Source organism: Myotis daubentonii, chromosome 15, assembly GCF_963259705.1.
Source record: "Myotis daubentonii chromosome 15, mMyoDau2.1, whole genome shotgun sequence".
Lineage (NCBI taxonomy): Eukaryota > Metazoa > Chordata > Mammalia > Chiroptera > Vespertilionidae > Myotis > Myotis daubentonii.
Genome location: NC_081854.1, coordinates 6479098 through 6499104, shown reverse-complemented (window position 1 = coordinate 6499104; position 20007 = coordinate 6479098). Strand labels below are relative to the sequence as shown.

Sequence of the window (20007 nt, the reverse complement as noted above, 5' to 3'; positions counted from 1 at the left end):
ACCAGGACCAGTGATGACCACTGGGGGGCCACCCTCTCAACTTACACCTCATCTGTAAGGGGGTCACTTTCAGATTCACATCTGGATATGCCACTGAACCTCTGGGGGCCTCAGTATATTTACCTGCAGGCTCAGGAGGGGGGAGGGGAGATAGGAAGATTTCTCAGCCACCACACCCCCCAACTACTGTGTAGGCGAAGTTCCCCTTCCAGGACTATCCACAGTCTCTCCCCCTGGGCTTCCTGTTGGGGTATCCTCAGCTCCACCCAGAGCTGGCACTTTGCTCCCTGACACAGGGACCCGGACCTGCTCTGTGCTGAGAGAGGCAGACATGGTGCCCCTGTTGCTGCTGCTCCTGCTGTGGGGGGGTGAGTGGGCCCAGGGAGGGGGGGTGAGGAAGTGGGAGAGGGATGGGGCTGCCTCTGAGCCTCTGTGTCCCCCTCCCAGAATCTCTGGAGGAGCAGCAAGGCTTTGAGCTCCAAGTGCAGGAATCCGTGACGGTGCAGGAGGGTCTGTGCGTCCACGTGCCCTGCTCCTTCTCCTACCCCGGGAATTCATGGTCTTCCTCTAGTGAACTCTACACCTACTGGTACTGGAAAGAGGACAACATGCAGTACAATGAACTTGTGGCCTCAAATGACCCAAATAAACCAGCAAAGAGGGAGACCCAAGGCCGATTCCTCCTCCCAGACGCCAGGAACAACAACTGTTCCCTGCTCATCAGAGATGCCAGGAGGAGTGACACAGGAATATACATCTTCCGAATGGAGAGAGGAAGTGTGAAGTATAGTTACCAAGACAAGATGCTGAATTTGCAGGTGACAGGTAAGGCAGGGGTCCCGGAGAGAACTCTGAAATGTGGAACTTGGTCTTGAAACATGAACAGGACACTGGGTCACTCCCTGTCCAGGCCTTGGGCCCTGGGCAGTGGGAAGAGACACAGGGCCTGGGTGAGATTGGCCTGAGGCAGGGCCTCTCTCAGGGTCCCACTTCCTGGAGCTCAGGCACCTGCCTTTCTCCTGCAGCCCTGACAGAGAAATCCCACATCCGGATAAGGGAGCCCCTGGAGTCTGGCCACCCGACAGAGCTGGCCTGCAGCCTGCCAGGGGCCTGCGAAGGGGGACGACCTCTCACCTTCTCCTGGGCGGGAGCCGCTGTGGACTCGCTGAACCCCCAGACCCTCCGCTCCTCAGTGCTCACCTTCATCCCGAGGCCCCGGGACCATGGCACCAACCTCACCTGTCAGGTGAAACGGGAAGGGTCCCAGTGGACCACACAGAGAACCATCCGACTCAATGTCTCCTGTGAGTGTTGGGGGGATGGCTCGGTCTGTGTGGGTAATGGCACTGGCGAGTGTGTGTGTCTGTGTGTGTGTGTGTGTGTGTGTGTGTGTGTGTGTGTGCGTGTGTCTGTGTGTGTGTCTGTGTCTCAGGCTGAGCTATCCTGAGAACACCCATGCATGGATCTGCATATAGGTGGGGGGAGGGGGCCAGAAGGACAGCTCTCCCGCCTTCCTGGTTCCCACCACCCCTCCTTGGTGTTAGGGGTGTCTTCCATCCCACTCCTCCCCTCTGAACTGGGGTCATATTTTTCTATCCCAGATGCCCCACAGAACCTCACCATAGGCATCACCTTCAGAAACGCCACAGCGAGGCCTGGCCAGTGTGGCTCAGAAGTTGAGCTTCGACCCAGGAACCAAGAGGTCACAGGTTAGAATCTGAGTCAGGGCACATGCCTGGGTGGCGGGCTCTATCCCCAGTCGGGGGTGTGCAGGAGGCAGCCTATTGATAATGTTTCTCATCCATCTTTCCATCTCTCTATCCTCTCCCTTCATCTCTCTCTCTCTCTAAAAATCAATAAAAACATATTTTTTAAAAGAAATGTCAGAGATAGGAAAGAACCGCGCCTCTCTGGGCTGGGACCTGCCCCTGCAGACCATAGTGGAGCAGAGGGGGGAGTCTGAGTGTGAATGGGATCAGACTGGGGAAGGGCAAGGACTAAAATTATCACGCTTCCTCGCTTACATCCTGTTGGCGGTGCCTGTACCTGAGTTCCCCCTCCCCCTCCCCCTCTCCCTCTCCCTCCCCTTGTCTTCATTTCTCTACCCAAAGCCCTCAAGATTCTGCAGGCCACATCCCTTTCCATCCTGGAGGGAGAGGCCCTGAGGCTGCGCTGTGAGGCTGACAGCAACCCCCCTGCCGAGCTGAGCTGGTTCCGGGGGTCCCCAGGCCTGAGCGCCACCCCCCTCTCCAGCACCGCGATCCTGGAGCTGCCTCGCGTGGGGCCTGCACAGGAAGGAGAGGTCACCTGCCAAGCCCGGCACCCGCTGGGCTCCCACAGCGTCTCTCTCAGCCTCTCCGTGGTCTGTGAGTGGGGAGACCCCGGGGGGCAGGACAGCTGGGTTCTGGGGAGATTAGAGGCACCGCTGACCCTTCTGCTCGCTCCCCACAGACCCCCCGCAGCTGCTGGGACCCTCCTGCTCCTGGGAGGACCAGGGTCTGCACTGCAGCTGCTCCTCCAGGGCCCAGCCGGCCCCCTCCCTGCGCTGGCGGCTGGGGGCGGGGCTGCTGGAGGGGAACCATGGCAACGCGTCCCACGTGGTCAGCTCCAGCTCAGAGGGGCCCTGGACCAACAGCTCCCTGTTCCTCCATGAGGGGCTCAGCCCTGACCTCAGACTCAGCTGCAAGGCCTGGAATGTGCATGGGGCCCAGAGCGCCTCTGTCCTGCTGCTGCCGGGTCAGGGCCTGCTGGGGGCAGAGGCCACGGAGAAAGGAGTGGGTCAGAGAGAGGGTGGGGCTGGGGGAGGGGAGGGGGCTGTGGCCTGGACAGGGGGGATTGCTAGGACAGGGCCTGAATCTCCTGCCTGAACTGAACCGACAGCGGGTTCTGGGAGGAGGGGGAAGAGGAGAGACCAAGTCCCGTGAGTGGGTGTGTCACGCCCCTGTTCTCTGCAGGGAAGGCGGTTCTCCAGGCGGGAGTGGCTCCTGCGGCTCTCGGAGGTGCTGGAGCCCTGGCCCTGCTGTCCCTGTGCTTGTGTCTCCTCTCCTTTTGCAGGTGAGCCTCTGGGGCAGGGAGGCGCAGGGCGCTGTGTGGTAGGGAGCGCCCTGAGATGTCTCTGAATTTCACAAAAACAGAGCTTAGCACACCCAGAGGGGACATTTCTGTGGGGAGAGGGAGCGGCCGCTTTTTCACGGTGACATTTCCATGTATTTAAAGTGCACAGTTCAGTGACCCTAGTTCCGTCACAGAGCTGTACACCCAACACCACAATCAATTTAAAGAATTTTTTTTCATTCGCCCCAAATGAAAACATAGAAACGCTAGCCCCGGCAGGCGTTGCTCAGTGGTTAAGAGTCAAACTGTGACCAAAGGATCCTGGGTTGATTTCTGATCAAGGACAGAACCTGGGTTGCAGGTTGGGTCCCTGGCCGTGGTCAGGGCACGTGCAGGAGGCAACCAATTCATGTGTCTCTCTCACATCAATGTTTCTTTCTATTTCTCTTTTCCACCCCCTCCCATCCCTCCCTCACTTCTGTTTTCTCTAAAAATCAATGGAAAAAAATATACTCATGTGAGGATTAACAAAATAAAATAAAATAGAAACTCCACATCCATTCATTGTCATCCACCTCCATCCTCCCACAGCCCCACGCAACCACTATTTCTTGTTTCTCCGGATTTGCCCATTCTGACATTTCATAGAAATGCAATTATAAAATACATGTTTTTTATGACTGACTTCTTTCATGTAGCCTGAGATTTCCAAGGTTCATGTGTCAGCGCTGCATTGCATTTTATTTACAAATATATGCCATGATATGGATGGAGCACATTTTATTTGTCTGTTCATTCATTGGACATTGGGTTGCTTGGGCTTTTTGGCTGCCATGAAGTACTCTGATGATGGCTCGTGCACAGTCTCTGCGTGTGAGAGGGGCCTCGGTGATGAACATTCAGTCCTGGCCAAACCCTGGGCATCCAGGGAACGGGGTCCTCACCTGCACGTCAGGAGGGTCTCCGAGTCTGGCCTCGGGGCCTGGAAGCCTCTGTTGTCCCCACAGGAGGAAAGCAGCCGGGAGACCAAAGGTCACAAATGATGAAGAGCCTGTCATGGGCACAGTCACCTGGGTGAGTGACGGGGTGTCTCTTCATGCGGGTTAGGGGGGCCTGGGCATGTCCATTCAAGGAGGCCACACTGAGCTCCTGAGCAGCTCCCCACACCCGCTCCTCTGTGGTCAGCTGGACAGGCAGCTGGGAGTCGACTTCTCCCCTTCACCTCCCAAAGCCCATGGTCAGCCTCCTGCCTCAGGCCTGCTGACCACTGAGCCCACCTCACCGCTCTGATAGGCCCAGGCTGCCAGAACCATCTCCCCAAAACTGTTACTTTCTACCCATTGTGGGCATGTTACTTCACCTCTCCTCACCTCGGTTTCCCCATCTGTAAATGGGGATAAGAATATCATCCTTACTGGGTGTCTGTGAGGATGAAATGTGATGAGAGGCCCTCCATATGGTCTAATCGGTTGTAGTATTCCAGAATTTTAACTGAATGGGCAAATAGCTGAGTTTATAAGACAGGTGTGTGGAATAAGAGGATGACTGGAAAACTGTTCCTTCAGCCCAACTTCCCCTCGGGAAGTCTTATTCCTCTCTGACTCCCTACTCTCCTCCACTCAGGGCTCCAAGCAAAAACTTGGGCTAGACAAGCCCCCAAACCGAGGGCTGCCCACAGAGGACCCCCCTCTGTCAGAGGAACACTGGGAGGTCTACTACGGCAACCTCAGCTTCCATGGGATGAACCCACGGGAACCTGAGGACCCGGAGGCCACCAGCAGCATCAACGAGTACTCGGAGATCTAGGAGACAAGCACATGAGGACTCGCTCAGAGCCCGGTCCTGGCCAGGGGCATCCCACGCCCTCTGGGGGGAAGAAGTCAGGGACTCATTGCTGAAGCATGAGGAGGCCTTGTGGCACGAATAACATTAACTACTGTATGAGCAGCGCAGAAAGAAGACAGGTGACGAGATTACAGAGATGTGGTCTCAAACGCAGGCTTCAGCACATCCCAAGGCAGCGGCCGCCAACTGGTGGTCCATGAGGTCCGAAAGGTTGGCGACCGCCATCAAGGCTGTGTCTTCACGTGGTAATTGACTTCATGTCTCTGTTGCTCAGTGTCCCTCTGTGCAGAGGGCATGCATTGTGCTAAAAGCTGGTTGTTGCAGTAAATAAATCAGCACATGGACATCAACCAACATTGGTTCCGTTACAGACGTGCGCCCAGCACTGGCTGGTCTCTTTTCGAACAGGAAGGTCCTGCTGGCGAGTGCTCCTGAAGCCAGGGGTGAGAGGCACAGTGGACAGGGTGACAGCTTGTTGGTGTCATTTTCTATCCCAGAACGCTTCAAAGCCTCCCCAAGGATAGGCCACCCTCCTGACTTGGAATTTGGTTCATGAAATAGTTTCTTACCACTTCTCTGGGGTCATCTGGCCACACTTTTACCTGTTCATCCTCCCAGCACCTCCTGACCACCAGTCCCTCCCTTGTCTCATTTAAGGGCCCCACGGGGATCTTGCCAACATTTTGGGGACCATACCCAAAGCTGACCAGATATTGCATCACCAAACATGGTACAGGATTCCAGGGCAGGATGAATAGGGAAACTGAGACGGGAAAGTTAAAGGAGGCTAGACAGTGTGGGCAATTTGCAGCCAGCTTGTAACTAACAAGCCATTATCTTCTCTAGCCAAAGACACTTGAGAGAAATTGGTTAAAAACCTTCCTAAAGAGAGCATGCAGGAAGGGAAGGGAAAGGGGGAAAGGAAGAAAAGGACAGTTTTACTCCCTAAGCAGAGAAGTGTTATATTGTAAATCAGTGAGCTTAACAGAAGACACCTTACCTTAGTGAGCCAATTAATTTGGAGTCTTTTATTACGCTAGCAGGCCCAGACTGCTTCCAAAGTCTGAGCAAAGCAACATGGAGGAACTTCTCCCTTTATATCCCCCCTAGTCCCTTTGTCTCCAAAATATAGAGTTTCTGGACCTTTGCAAGTTTTCAAAGAGCCCCATGTATGCTTAGTAGCTATCTTGCAGGAAGCCTGTAACCTTGAGTACGACACAGTTCTATTCAGACAACTAACACACCTGGCATGAGAGTATGGGAGTATCAGTCCTTAGCCTACAAGGTCAGACGGCTAAGTTGATCTTCCCTATTATTCAAGTAAACTAAAAAGTGTATGTTTACAGAAGCTAATAAGCAGAGTTAATTAACAGAACAAGGAAATGTCTAAGAATAGCAGAGTTGACTCACAGAACAAGGGACCATCTAAAATAGCAGAGAATTTCAAACAGCAGTTTTACAAAAGAGAGATTACTGTGTTTCACCAGCAGTCTCAGGCCTGGCAAGATAAAGCTGCCAGGTGCTTCTCGTGAATTCTGGGAAGGCCACTCCAAGTTAAAAGGGACCTTGAGAATGAATCTGTACCAAGATATTCAGCAAAGGAATTTTGAAACCTATAGACAGGAGGGTATACAACGCCTCAGACCGGCTCACTTTTCTAAATTGGCCGGAAAAGCCCATCTGTGCTCCGAGCCGGGTGAAATACGACAGGTTTGCATGCTTTGCCTTTTCAATGAAGGTGCATGCTTTCATTGCTTTAATGAATTGGCCTTTCACAGCGCAGCCAAGGTCTTTGGTACAAATTCATTTACAGGAGGAGACAAGGATGGAGGTCAGGAGCAGCCCTCTCCCACTGACTCCGGGGCTGCCCAGTCGCATCTCTCCGGTGTTGGTGCCTCTAGCAAAAAGGACTTATTCAGGCAAAAAGAAAGCGCTGCCTTGTTATGGCGAGCCACGTGCACACATTGAGCAAGGGGAGAAGCCGGAAGGAAGCCCTTTTTAGAGGGGAAGCGGAAGTTAAGGGGCGGGGCTGAAAGGACCATAGAGCTCTGCTGTAACCATAGAGTGTATGCTGTAGGGCTCTCAGCGCTGCAGGGGGCACAAGACAGCGCCTCCCACAGGCCCTCCTGATTGCTGTCTGGGTGGCTCATTTGGAGAAGCCAGAGAGCTGACCCTGACTCTCTCCTACACACACCCCTTCCCGACTCCCAGGCTGTAGACAATACATCACAGGCACCTTCCCCGGCATTGATCGGCTCACCCGCCCTCTCCCCGTGGCCTTTTTCCTTAAATCCTCCACGACGGTTTGTACAAAAATCGTGGCCATTTGAGACCCCCTCTCCTGGAGGCCACACCTCCTCGCTTGCTTTCATCTGGTGCACACCTTCATGTCTTCAAACCTGCCCGTCAGCCCTTCTCTGTCCCACTGAAGGGCCCCGCGGGAATCTTCCCAACAGCCCGTGCGCCGTAACCAGAGCTGACCAGGTATTTCATCACCAAAAAGGACTTATTCGGGGAAGAAGAAAAGGTTGCGACACCCCCCACACAGTTACAGTGAGTCATGTGCACCCACAGAGCGGGGGGAAGAAGCAGGAAGGAAGCCCGTTTTTTTACCCAGGGGCAGCGGAAGTTAAGGGGCGGGGCTGAAAGGAACATAGAGCTCTGCTGTGACCATAGAGTGTTTCCTGTAGGGCTCTCAGCGCTGCAGGGGGTACGAGAGCGCCTCCCACAGGTCCTCCCGATTCCTGTCTCAGTGGCACATTTGGACAAACAAGAGGGATGACCCTGACTCTCTCCTACACACACCCCGCTTTCTGACTCCCCGACTGTAGACAATACGTCACAGGCACTTTCCCCCGGCATTGATCTACTCACCCACCCTCTCCCCGTGGCCTTTTTCCTTAAATCCTCCACGCCGGTTCGTACAAAAATCATTGCTATTTGAGACCCCTCTCCTGGAGGCCACACCTCCTTGCTTGCTTTCCTCTGGTGCACACGTTCATGTCCTCAAACGTGAGTGCTTGGACAGGCTTGAATTGAGAGGGTGGACTGAAGAAAGAGTGCATATCCTTTCTCCTCTAAAGTTGAACTAATTTTTTTAAAGAAAGTTCTAGAATGAATGCAGCCAAAAATTCGCCAGCAGTACTGTGGTTAGCGTAAGTGCCTAACAATAAACTTTTTTTAATCCTCATCCGAGGAGATTGTTCCTGATTTTTTTTAGAAAGAGGGGGAGAGGAGAGAGAGAGAGAGAGAGAGAGAGAGAGAGAGAGAGAGAGAGAGAGAGAGAGAGAGAGAGAGAGAGAGAGAGAAGAGAGAGAGAGAGAGAGAGGGAGAGAGAGAGAGAGAGAGAGAAAGAGAAACATTGATGTGAGAGAGAAACATCAGTTGGTTGTCTCCCATATGTGTCCCGACTGAGAATCTAAGCTGAAACGTAGGTATGTGCCTTGACCGGGAATTGAACCCCCAACCTTCTGGTGTACTAGAGACAATGCCCCGACCAACTGAGCCACACTGGCCAAGGCACAATAAATTATTTTGATTGTAAGTGCCTGACATTAAGCTATTGATTTCCAAAGCATCCATTTCAAAGGCAACCATGTTGCCAACTAGATAAACAGCCAGGTTGCCCCTCTAATGAAGTTCCCTTTTTTATTGTTTTTGTTAATCCTCACCTGAAGATATTTTCCATTGATTTTTAGAGAGAGTGGAAGGGGGAAGGAGAGACAGAGAGAAACGTCGATGTGAGAGACACACCGATTGATTGCCTCCCGCACACACCTCTACTGGGGACAGGGAACTGCAACCAAGGTACATGCCCTTGACCAGAAATGAGCCCAAGACTCTTCAGTCCTCAGGCCGAAGCGACTAAGGCATGAAGTTCCCTTTTAGAAAGCTCTGGGTGGCCTAGATAACTGATCATTTGAGTGACCCCACTTTTTTCTTCCTGAACTTTAATTCCTGCTCCTATGTTTGAAGTTCACCAATAGAGAATCTGCAAAACCCTAGGCACCACCACCTCCACCCCAATAGAGGCTGGACACTGGGTCCCCTCTGTCTCTCTACCTGCTGAGTGGCCCTCGGCGTGTTGTGTGTCCTCCAGGTCTTGTAAGTACAATTTCCCCCTTCTCCCCGGGAGCTATGCCCCAAGACGCCCAGTGGATGCTTTAAACTGCAGACAGTACCAAACCTTATATATAGTATGATTTTTTTCCCCCTATACACATCAAGGATAAATTTTGATGTGTAAATTAGAGATAACAATAATAATGAATATTATAATAGAAGAATTATAACATAGATACTGTACTGAAGGTTATGTGAATGTGGTCTCTCCCTCTCTCAAAATATCTCCTGGTACTGTACTCACCCTCCTGCCTGCGCTGATGGGAGATGACACACAATGCCTCCATGATGGACTGATGGGCGGTGAATGACGTAGGCCTTAGGCTACTATAAGGGTGACTTCAACACAAGCACCATGACACCAGGACAGTTGATCTGATAACCGAGACAGCTTCTAAGTGACTAACAGGTGGGTAGTGTATACCAGTGATGGCGAACCTATGACACGCGTGTCAGAGGTGACACGCGAACTCATTTTTTTTGGTTGATGTTTCTTTGTTAAATGGCATTTAAATATATAAAATAAATATCAAAAATATAAGTCTTTGTTTTACTATGGTTGCAAATATCAAAAAATTTCTATATGTGACACGGCACCAGAGTTAAGTTAGGGTTTTTCAAAATGCTGACACGCCGAGCTCAAAAGGTTCGCCATCGCTGGTGTACACAGTGTGGAGACACTGGACAAAGGCACCGTTCACCTCTTGGCAGGGCAGACCGTAAGTATGAGAGTCATCATATAATTCAGAACATTTTAAAACTTATGAATTGTTTATTTCTGCAATTTGTTATTTAGTATTTTCAGACCATGGTTGACCACAGGTAGCAGAAACCACGAAAAGCACAACTGGGGGAAAGTAGGAGGAGAACCACTGTAACAAACCTGGGTTTTCAATGTTCCGTTATTGTGTGGCCTTAGTGTGGCTTAAAATCATAGTAAGAACCACCAGGGCTGGTCCAGCCACAACACTGGCTCTGGTGGCCACAGTCCTATGGGCCCAGGTGACTGCCCCAGTGAACAAAACCAGCACCAAACCCAGGTAAGTTGTGCCCTAAACTTTAGAGAGTGGCCCCAAGGAAAGATGTGGACATTTACATGGTGGGACTAGGAGGGCATTGGCCCCCCACACCCACTACACAAACTCCACTGTCAGTGTGGTAAGAAGTTAACTTGTGACTCTTGTTTAACACCAAGTTAAATCATTCTGCTTAAGACTTGTGTTGAAAAATAACAAAATCCTTTGGGGGTAAAAAAAACAACAACAACAGTGAATAGAAAAAATAAAATCCCTCATTTTAAAAGCATAGAATAACTGAACGGAAAAGTAAATGGGACCTTATTAGGATGGAATTTTGAACAAGCTCAGATGCAGAAGATTAGGTAGAATATCGAAGCCAAAAATAACTCCCCACAGGCATTGCCCATACAGATCACATGAGCTTTGGTTTGTGGCCTCTGTGGCCTGGAGATGAGGAAGACAGGCCCTGTCCGAGGCGGGCAGTTTCAAAAGAGGCCACTCCCACGTTGAAGTTGAATAAGGGTAAGGGTGAGTCAAAGAAAACCAAAGACAAGGGGACAATCTGGACAGCAGCCAGAGAGGAAAAGACAGATTACATTCAAAAGAAGAGCCGTGTGATGGAATTATCTGTAGCAATGAGGGAAAGCAGAAGAAAGCAAATACTACCCATAAGTATCACTTTATAATCTATACTTAGTAGGGAGCATTAAAAAATGAGGAAGCAACACAGATCTTTAAAACAAAATGGGGAAAGTCATTGCCTATAGAATAAAACTACAGTTTTTAAATTCATGGCAATGATGACACCCAAGTCCAAACTGGTTGTGGTGATAGACACTGGCTGCCAGAACCATCTCCCCAAACAATTACTATCTACCCTTTGTGGACAGGGTACTTCACCTCCCCTCACCTCAGTTTCCCCATCTGTAAATGGGGATAATGAGTGTCACTCATGCTGGGTGATTAGTAAGCCCTCAATATGGTCTAGTCATTTGTAACATTACATTATGTTAAATGCATGTCCTGGTTAACCCTGAAGGCAGTGTCAAGTCAAATCTGCTTCGTTCACTTTTTTAAATCCTCACCTGAGGATATGCTTTTTATTTTTTTATTGTTGACTCTATTCCAGATGTGCCCCATCCCCCCACCTTGCCTCCCTCCACCCTCCACCCATCCCCCTAGGCCTTCACCACATTATTTTCTGTGTCCATGGGCTGGGCATATATGTACATATATATTCTTTGGCTGATCTCTTCACATCCTCTCTCCCCTCCTACCCTCTGAGATCCGTCCTTTTGTTCCATTTATCCATTCCTCTGGTCCTATTTTGTTCATCAGTTATTTTGTTCTTTAGATTCTACATTGATTTTTAGAGAGAAAGGAGGAGAGAGAGAGAGAGAGAGAGAGAGAGAGAGAGAGAGAGAGAGAGAGAGAGAGAAACATTGATCTGAGAAACATCAATTGGTTACCTCCCGTACATGACCCAACTGGGTTATAAAACCCAAACCTAGATATGTCCACTAATTGGGGATTGAACCCACAACCTCTTGGTACAGGGGAGGATGTTCCAACCAACTTAGCTGGACCAGGGCTGCTCAGTTCATTTTTAATCTCCTGCTCCTAGCACAGTGCAGGCAAATGCTCAAATGTATTTATGAATGTTTCAAAAGCTTTGCCTCCCCACAAATAGAGTTTATTATGAAAGATGAATTCCTATATTGCTGGTGCCCATGAGAAAACATTCAAACAGCTAACAGTCTTTCCAGCCTCTGAGCAATAAATGCATATGATCAATATTTCTTCTTGTTATTACTGGTGACTGCACATTCTTCCTCTTTTTAAAAAATATTTTTTATTGATTTCAGAGAGGAAGGGAGAGGGAGAGAGAGATAGAAACATCAATGATAATAGAGAAGCATCGATTGGCTGCCTCCTGCACACCCCCTACTGAGGATCGAGCCTGCACCCCAGGCACATGCTCTTGACTGGAATGGAACCTGGGACCCTTCGGTCCGCAGGCCAATTCTCTATCCACTGAGCCAAACCAGCCAGGGCCCATTCTTCCTCTTCATGTCCAGCTTCCTCCCCAGGCCCCTGCTTCTCCTTAACTGTCCTAACCTTCCCCCAAAACTACCCTCTCTGTAGGTCACCCTGAGATTTTAAATCCTAGTGGTGGCCTGAAAGCTTCGTAGATCCCCTAAGACATGTAGCAATTCACTGGGGAACTTCCTCTTTTGGGGACATTTCAGTGGTAAATGCTAAGTGGAATCTTAGCATTTCCTAGCACAAGTTCAAAAGAATAAGGCAACCAGAGAGGTGAGAGGAAAAGCACAGAGATGAGCCCAGCCCATTCCCACCCCTTCTCCTGACTTTTCCTTCCCAAGAGGAACCCAGCCTTTCCAAAGCTCCTCGGGGTTAGGTGTCCTGCTGGCCTAAGGCTGGGGACCTGGGGCTTGTGAGTTGGGATCCTTGGCAGAGCTGAGCCCAGGTGTGCTCCGGGACCACGGACAGCGCCAACCCTCTGGCCAGGAGCTCTCCAGCTGGATGGATTGCCCCCTGGAGGCCGAGCCTTGCCCTGTCTCCTGTGGAGGTAAGGCTGGGGAGTGAGACTGGTGACATTCTGTCCTACAGGACAGAGCTGCAGCCAAACTCCTCCTCAGTCTCCCCCTGGGACCTCCCTCATCCTAGGGAAGAGGAGACGGCTTCAGAGACACAGTGCATTTCTGAGAGGTCACTGGGCCCCTTGCCCCTCAGGGCTGAGTCTACCCTCACCCCCTCCAGAAAACCTGTCAGACTCCTGCCCTGCCCCTACTTCCTCCCCATCATTTTGCTTTTAAACCCTTCCATGTACTGTCACGGAGCTCTGGACAATGGAAAACATGAACAGTGATTCTTTTCTGTGCCTGGTACTGTGCCCAGTCCACTTCGTCAGCTCAAATGAAGAAATGAAGTATCAGAAGTTGGGTTGCGATATTGTATTTGGAGCTGGTAGGTCACACAAATAAATTCTAAGTTTTAATTTACATAAAGGTTAAATATTCAGATTGGGGGAAGGATCCTGTGGCCTTAGTGGACCACAGCATGGAGACAGTTGTCCTTAAGAGCAGAGCAAGCCAGGCCAAGGAGAAAAAAAAAAGAGAAAACTAGGAAAGCTGGATAAAAAAAATTTTTTTTTTAATGTTTGGAGTCAACAAAAAGAAAATTTGCACAGTGAAGAGGGAAGCAGCAGGAAGTCAACAGCGATGAGACAAGTATTTGGGGCCACTTTTTTATTCAAATAGACTGCTGACTCAGCAGTTACAGAGAAGCTAAGTAGAACATTCAAGAATCTCATGGGGCTCTAGCCGGTTTGGCTCAGTGGATAGAGCATCGGATTGCAGACTGAAGGGTCCTGGGTTTGATTCCCATCAAGGGCACATGCCTGGATTTTGGTTTCAGTCCCCGGTAGGGGGCGTGCAGGAGGCAGCTGATCAATGATTCTATCTCATGATTGATGTTTCTATCTCTCTCTCCCTCTCTCCCTTCCTCTCTGAAATCAATAAAAATGAGGAGGAGGAGGAGGAGGAGGAGGAGGAGGAGGAGGAGGAGGAGGAGGAGGAGGAAGAGGAGGAGGAGGAGGGCCAGAAACTGGGTTTTGAATTCCCTCGCTCCTTGATGGGATGGTAGTGACCCACCTGCTACAGGCCACAGTAACGATGCCTGGAGGAGGAGAGTCCCACCCAGGGTCTACACTGTAGTCTGTATTGCGCTTCAGACGGGGTGCGATCCTGGAGACAGCCACCCAGAGAACTATGAGAAGACGGGATTTATTAGAAAACCCAGACCTTAGACCATGTGCCAGGAGCCAGGAAGTGCTGTTCTGGAGGGCGCGGGAGGGTGAGAGACAGCGTCACGGAGCAGCTCACCTGCAGCACAGGTGCAGATGGACATGGGAGCCGGCCCATCCCGTCTCTCAAACCCCATCGCCTGTCTTCTTCCTGCTCTGCCTGGGGCTGCTCATCCAGCCGTTAATGTTAATCAGGCCACAAGGTCTCCTCACGCTTCAGCAATGAGTCCCGGACTTCTCTCCCCGGCGCCCCCACCCCCAGGGGCTGTGTATCCTCTGGCCAGCACCGAGCTCTGAGCGAGTCCTCATTGGCGTGCGCGCTTGACCTCTGAGTACTCGTGGGTGCTGGTGGCCGCCTGGTCCGGAGGCTCCCGTGGCTTCAGCCCCTCAAAGGTGAGGTTGGCGTAGTAGAGCTCCTGCGGCTCCCCCGACAGAGGGCCCTTCTCCGCAGGTGGCGCTTGGTCTGGGGGCGCGTCCGGCGGGAGGTTTTTCTTGGAGCCCTGAGTGAAGGGGAGAGAAGGGCATCCGAGAGGCATGAGGCAGACATGGTCCCAAAGAAAAGTGGGGCTGAGGGGACAGTTTTTTCCTTCATCTTCTTATTGCACAGACACTTCTCATAGACTCAACTATTCGCTTGTGCATTTTAAAAAATTTTGTTTTGGTTTTTGGGGGGTTGTGTTATTTTGGTGCAAAATGAAGGAGATTTATTCAGGTGCTGGGGCCTAGGAGAATGGTGGACTTTCATCTCGAAGACCATCCTCCTTCCTGCTCAAGCCTGCTGTTCTTTTCTTTTTAATTATTTTTTTGAGACTATTGCAGATGTTGATTAGACATATCAAAGGCCTACTGATCATATTCCATTCCCTCAGAAACCCAGTGAGCACGATGCTCTCATTATCCCCATTTACAGATACAGAAGCTGCGGGAAAGGGAGGTGAAGTCACATGCCCACAATGGGAAGGAAGTAATAGTTTGGGGAGATAGTTCTGGCAGTCTGTGCCTATCAGAGGGATGAGGTCGGCTCAGTGGTCCGTGTGGCTGGGGCAGGAGGCTGACCATGGGTTCCAGGAAATGAAAGGGAATTCAACTTCTGGCTGTCTGTCCAGCTGACCACAGAGGAGCGGGTGTGGACTCCTTGAATGGACATGCCCAGCCCCCCTACACGGCATGAGAAAACACCCCATCACTCACCCAGGTGACTGTGCCCATGACAGGCTCTTCATCATTCATGACCTTTGTTCTCCCGGCTGCTTGCCTCCTGCGGGCTTTCACTCTAAGGGAAGAAGTCAGCAGCCAGAATGGCTCAGGCACAGGAGGGCAGCTGCCCCCACTCCCTGATGGACAATGGAGGCATCCAGGCCCTGAGGCCAGACTCGGACCCTCCTGACATGCAGGTGAGGACCCCGTCCCCCTGGATGCCCAGGGGTTTGGCCAAGACTGAATGTTCATCACCGAGGCCTGCAGACTTGTGCACGAGCCATCATCAGAGTGATTCATGGCAGCCAAAACGTCCAAGCAACCCAATGTCCATCAATGAAGGAACGGACAAATCAAATGTGCCCCATCCAAAGCATGGAATATATTTGTAAATAAAAAGCAATGCAGAGCTGACACATGAACCTTGAAAATCTCAGGCTACATGCAAGAAGTCAGTCACAGTAAACATGTATCTTATGATGGCATTTCTATGAAATGGCAGAATGGGCAAATCTAGAGAAACAGAACATACTGGTTGCCTAGGGCTGGGGGAGGATGGAGGCGGGATGACAATACAGGGATGTGGAGTTTCTATCTCTCTTTTTTTTCAGACTAATAAAAAGTTATCAAACTTGACTGTGGTGATGGGTGCACAGCTGTATGACTGAAGTAAAAGCCATTGAATTGTACCGTTTAAATGCATTGGAGTTTTGCCCTAACCGGTTTGGCTCAGTGGATAGAGCGTCGGCCTGTGGACTCAAGGGTCCCAGGTTCGATTCCGGTCAAGGGCATGTACCTTGGTTATGGGTACATCCCCAGTAGGGGTGTGCAGGAGGCAGCTGATCGATGTTTCTCTCTCATTGATGTTTTTAATTCTCTATCCCTCTCCCTTCCTCTCTGTAAAAAATCCATAAAATATATTTTAAAATAAAAATAAATACAGCGGAGTTTTACCTCATTAAAGCTATTACCCCCGCCGTCCCTGCCCCCCCCCCCCCGATGTACTAAGCTTTGTGTTGGTGAAATTCTGTGACCTCTTCCAAACCCCTAGGACCCGGCTCCCTGCCCCAGAGGCTCACATGCAAAAGAAGATGAGACAGAAACATAGGGACAGCAGGGCCATGGCACCAGCTCCTCCAAGAGCCGCAGGAACCACGCCCGCCTGGGGCACGGCCTTCCCTGCAGAGGAGAGGGGCGTGAGACACCCACACCCGGACCTCGGTCTCTCCTCTTCCCCCTGCTCCCAGAACCCGGTGTCGGTTCTGTTCAGCCAGAGCCCAACTTACTCAGTAGATGAGCATCAACCTATGAAGCATGAGATCTTGGTTCGATTCTGGTCAAGGGCACATGGCCAAGTTGCGGGATCCAACCCAAGTAGGGGGCGTGCAGGAGGCAGCCAATCAATGATTCTCTCTCATCATTGATGTTTCTATGTCTCTCTCCCTCTCCCTTCCTCTCTGAAATCAATAATAATATTTTGGGGGGAAAACAGATGGAGTCCCTGCCCTACCAATCACTCCTGCCCAAGCCACAGCCCCTCTCCCCTAGCCACACCTTCTCTCTGATCCATTCCTTTCACACAAAGACTCTGCCCCCAGCAGGCCCTGACCTGGCAGCAGCAGGACAGAGACACTCTGGGTCCCGTGCACATTCCGGGCCTCGCAGCTGAGTCTGAGGTCAGGGCTGAGCCCCTCGCGGAGGATCAGGGAGCTGTTGGTCCAGGGCCCCTCTGAGCTGGAGGTGACCACGTGGGACGCGTTGCCATGGTTCCCCTCCAGCAGCCCTGCCCCCAACCACCAGCGCAGGGAGGGGGCCGGCTGGGCCCTGGAGGAGCAGCTGCAGTGCAGACCCTGGTCCTCCCAGGAGCAGGAGGGTCCCAGCAGCTGCGGGGGGGCTGTGGGGAGCGAGGAGAAGGGTCAGCGGTGCCTCTAATCTCCCCAGAACCCAGCTGTCCTGCCCCCCGGGGTCTCCCCACTCACAGACCACGGAGAGGCTGAGAGAGACGTTGTGGGAGCCCAGCGGGTGCCGAGCTTGGCAGGTGAACTGTCCTTCCTGTGCAGGCCCCACGCGAGGCAGCTCCAGGATCGCGGTGCTGGAGAGGGGGGTGGCGTTCAGGCCTGGGGACCCCCGGAACCAGCTCAACTCGGCAGGGGGGTTGCTGTCAGCCTCACAGCGCAGCCTCAGGGCCTCTCCCTCCAGGATGGGAAGGGATGTGGTTTGCAGATTCTTAAAGACTTGGGGGAGAACAGTTTTGAGAGAGAGAGAGAGAGAAAGAGAGGGAGAGAGAGAGAGAGAGAGAGAGAGAGAGAGAGAGAGAGAGAGAGAGATGTGTGGAACACAGGTCAGGCACCCACCCACCAGAGGTGAGGGACTGGGGTGATGACTTTCATCCCTGCCCTTCCCATGTCTCATCCCATTCAAAGTCCCGCTCCCCCCTCTGCCCCACCAGGGCCCCGGGAGCAAGTCCCACCCCAGAGAGGAGGGGTTCTTTCCTACCTGTGTCGTTTCTGAAGGAGACGCCTATGGTGAGGTTCCCTGGGGCATCTGGGATAGAAAGACAGGGCCCCCCTTCAGATGGAAGTCACCCCAACCCCAAGGAGGGGCAGTGGGAACACTCCCCACCTACATGCACATCCATGCCCGGGTGTTCTCAGGTTAGCTCAGCCTCCAGCACACACACACACACACACACACGTGCCCACAGGCCACTCCACTCTTCCCACAGACCCAAAAACCCCTTCAACACTCACAGGAGACATTGAGCTGGATGGTTCTCTGTGTGGTCCACTGGGACCCTTGCTGCTTCACCTGACAGGTGAAGTTGGTGCCATGGTCCCGGGGCCTCGGGGTGAAGGTGAGCACCGAGGAGTCGAGGGTCTGGCGGTTCAGTGAGTCCACAGCGGCTCCCGCCCAGGAGAAGGTGAGAGGTCGGCCCCCTTCGCAGGCCCCTGGCAGGCTGCAGGCCAGCTGTGTGGGGCGGCCGGACTCCAGGGGCTCCCGTACACGGATGTGGGGTTTCTCTGTCAGGGCTGCAGGGGAGAAAGGCAGGTGCCTGGGCTCCAGGGGTGGGGACTCAGAGCGGGACCCTGAGAGAGGCCCTGCCTCGGACTGAGCTCACCCAGACCCTGTGTCTCTTCCCACCACCCTAGGCCCACGGCCTGGACAGGGAGTGTCCAGTGTCCTGTTCCTGCTCTAAGACGGGTCCCCTGTCCCTGGGTCCTCTCCGGGGCCCCTGCCGTACCTGTCACCTGCAAATCCAGCATCTTATATTTGTAACTATATCCTTGGAAGTTATAACCTTGTACTTTTCCTTGGTGATTATATTCAGGATATCCTATCTCCACTCGGAGGAAGTAGCGTCCTCTGTCACTCTTCCTGGCGTCTCTGATTTGCAGGGAACAATTGTTGGTCGTGGGGTTTGCGAGGAGGAAGCGGCCTTGGGTCTCTGTCTTCACTGCTTTATCTGGATTGTTTGAGGCCACAGGAGCATGACGGTAAGTGTTCGCCCCGTTCTGGTACCAGTAGGTGTAGACTTTAGTAGAGGAATACCACGAACTCCACGGGTAGAAGGAACAGGGCACGTGGGCACACAGACCCTCCTGCACCATCACCGATTCCTGCACTTGGAGCTCATAGTCTTGCGGCTGCTGCACGGACCCTGGGGGAGAGAGGACACAGAGGCAAAGATGCAGCCTGAGCGCCTCCCCCACATTTTAACCCCCCCTCCTTCAGCCACTCACCCCCCCACAGCAGGGGCAGCAGCAGCAGGGGCACCATGTCTGCCTCTGGCAGGGCAGAGCTGGTCCAAGTCACTGTGTCAGGGAGGGAAGTGCCCAGCTCTGGGGTGGGGCCTAGGACACCCCAACAGGAAGCCCTGGGGGAGAGACTGTGGCCAGGCTGGAAGGGGAACTTGGCCTCCACTGGAGTTGGGGTGGTGGTGGTTGAGAAATCTTCCTGTCTGCCCTCCCCTCTGCCCCCATGACTCTGCAGGCAAATTTACTGAGACCCCCGGAAGTTGACTGGCTTGTCCAGAAAGTGACCCCCTTACAGAGGGTGTGTAAGTGGGGAGGGAGGTCGCCCAGGGGCCAGCACACTCAGAGCTGGTCCTGATGACTCTGGGGGACCCGACCTCCAGCTGAAATGGTTCAACATTCTGGAAAAGGATCATTTTAATATTTTTTTAGGCCAAGTGGGAGCAAAAGAGAGAGGAACTTAGACCCAAGTCCAGTGGAGGGTGGAACCCAGGGGCAGAGCTGAGTGGTAAAGGCCTTGGCTCTGAGGGCTTCTTGGGAACGTGAGACGCATCTGTGTTGGCTTCGAGGGTCTGAGGGTCTGTGGGACAGGAGGGCGCACAAGCCCCATTGGAAACGGACGCCCCATTTGGCAGGACCTCAGCACAGCAGCAGCACTGCTGCCTGAAAGTTCATGAAAATCCACCTTCCTGGCCCCTCATCGCTGGGTCCCTTTTCACAGCCCCACCCAGGCTGATGGGAAGTGTTCCCTTTCTGCTCCATCTGTGTCCCAACCCGGACATAACAAACCCTGACATTCCATTCCCACTGCGGGAGCACATAGTGGGGCTTCTGTGTGCCTCGCTGCCCTGGACTGATGGAATCTCAAGGGAGGAACCAGTGAGCGCGGGGGGATGTCAGAGGCCTTCAGGGTAACATCACAGTCAGCTAGGGATGCAGGAGGCTTCCCTGGTGGGATAGGGGGTGAGCTCAGCAAACTCCACACCTAACGCAGCAGCACCGGGTCCGATTCCAGCAAGGCAAGAGCAATAAGTAAAAGCTATGGAAATTCAAAACAAAATCAAGCTGACTTTCTCCATCGAGGATTGTGTCTTCATAGGGAAATCCACACGTACATACAGATGCATGTAGGGGCTTGAGAAGAGAATCAGCAAGGTTTCTAGAGACAAGATCAAATTGCAAAACTCAAATG

General features: G+C 52.3%; 2 protein-coding genes across 3 annotated transcripts; one reads left to right on the top strand and one right to left on the bottom strand.

Annotated features, from left to right (window-relative positions):
* The first annotated feature begins 267 nt into the window (after positions 1 to 267).
* Positions 268 to 5500, top strand: LOC132216565 (sialic acid-binding Ig-like lectin 5). Of its 2 annotated transcripts, XM_059665838.1 has the most exons (9): positions 268 to 368; positions 448 to 825; positions 1026 to 1304; positions 1602 to 1709; positions 2112 to 2366; positions 2452 to 2736; positions 2955 to 3054; positions 4062 to 4128; positions 4678 to 5500. In XM_059665838.1, exons 1-9 carry the CDS (start codon positions 332 to 334, stop codon positions 4858 to 4860), a joined length of 1692 nt encoding a protein of 563 aa, XP_059521821.1. In that variant the 5' UTR covers positions 268 to 331; the 3' UTR covers positions 4861 to 5500. The 2 variants fall into 2 exon arrangements, with proteins under 2 accessions (XP_059521821.1, XP_059521820.1); XM_059665837.1 differs by lacking the exon at positions 1602 to 1709 and having other exon boundaries at positions 292 to 368.
* An 8328-nt stretch (positions 5501 to 13828) lies between these two features.
* LOC132216564 (sialic acid-binding Ig-like lectin 5) lies at positions 13829 to 18897 on the bottom strand. Its single transcript, XM_059665836.1, has 9 exons — positions 18804 to 18897; positions 18305 to 18721; positions 17814 to 18092; positions 17560 to 17607; positions 17043 to 17297; positions 16673 to 16957; positions 16143 to 16242; positions 15058 to 15139; positions 13829 to 14366 (listed from the first exon to the last, which is right to left on the bottom strand). The coding sequence occupies exons 1-9, from the start codon at positions 18838 to 18840 to the stop codon at positions 14172 to 14174; spliced, it is 1698 nt and encodes a 565-aa protein (XP_059521819.1). The 5' UTR covers positions 18841 to 18897; the 3' UTR covers positions 13829 to 14171.
* Between the last annotated feature and the right edge of the window lie 1110 nt (positions 18898 to 20007).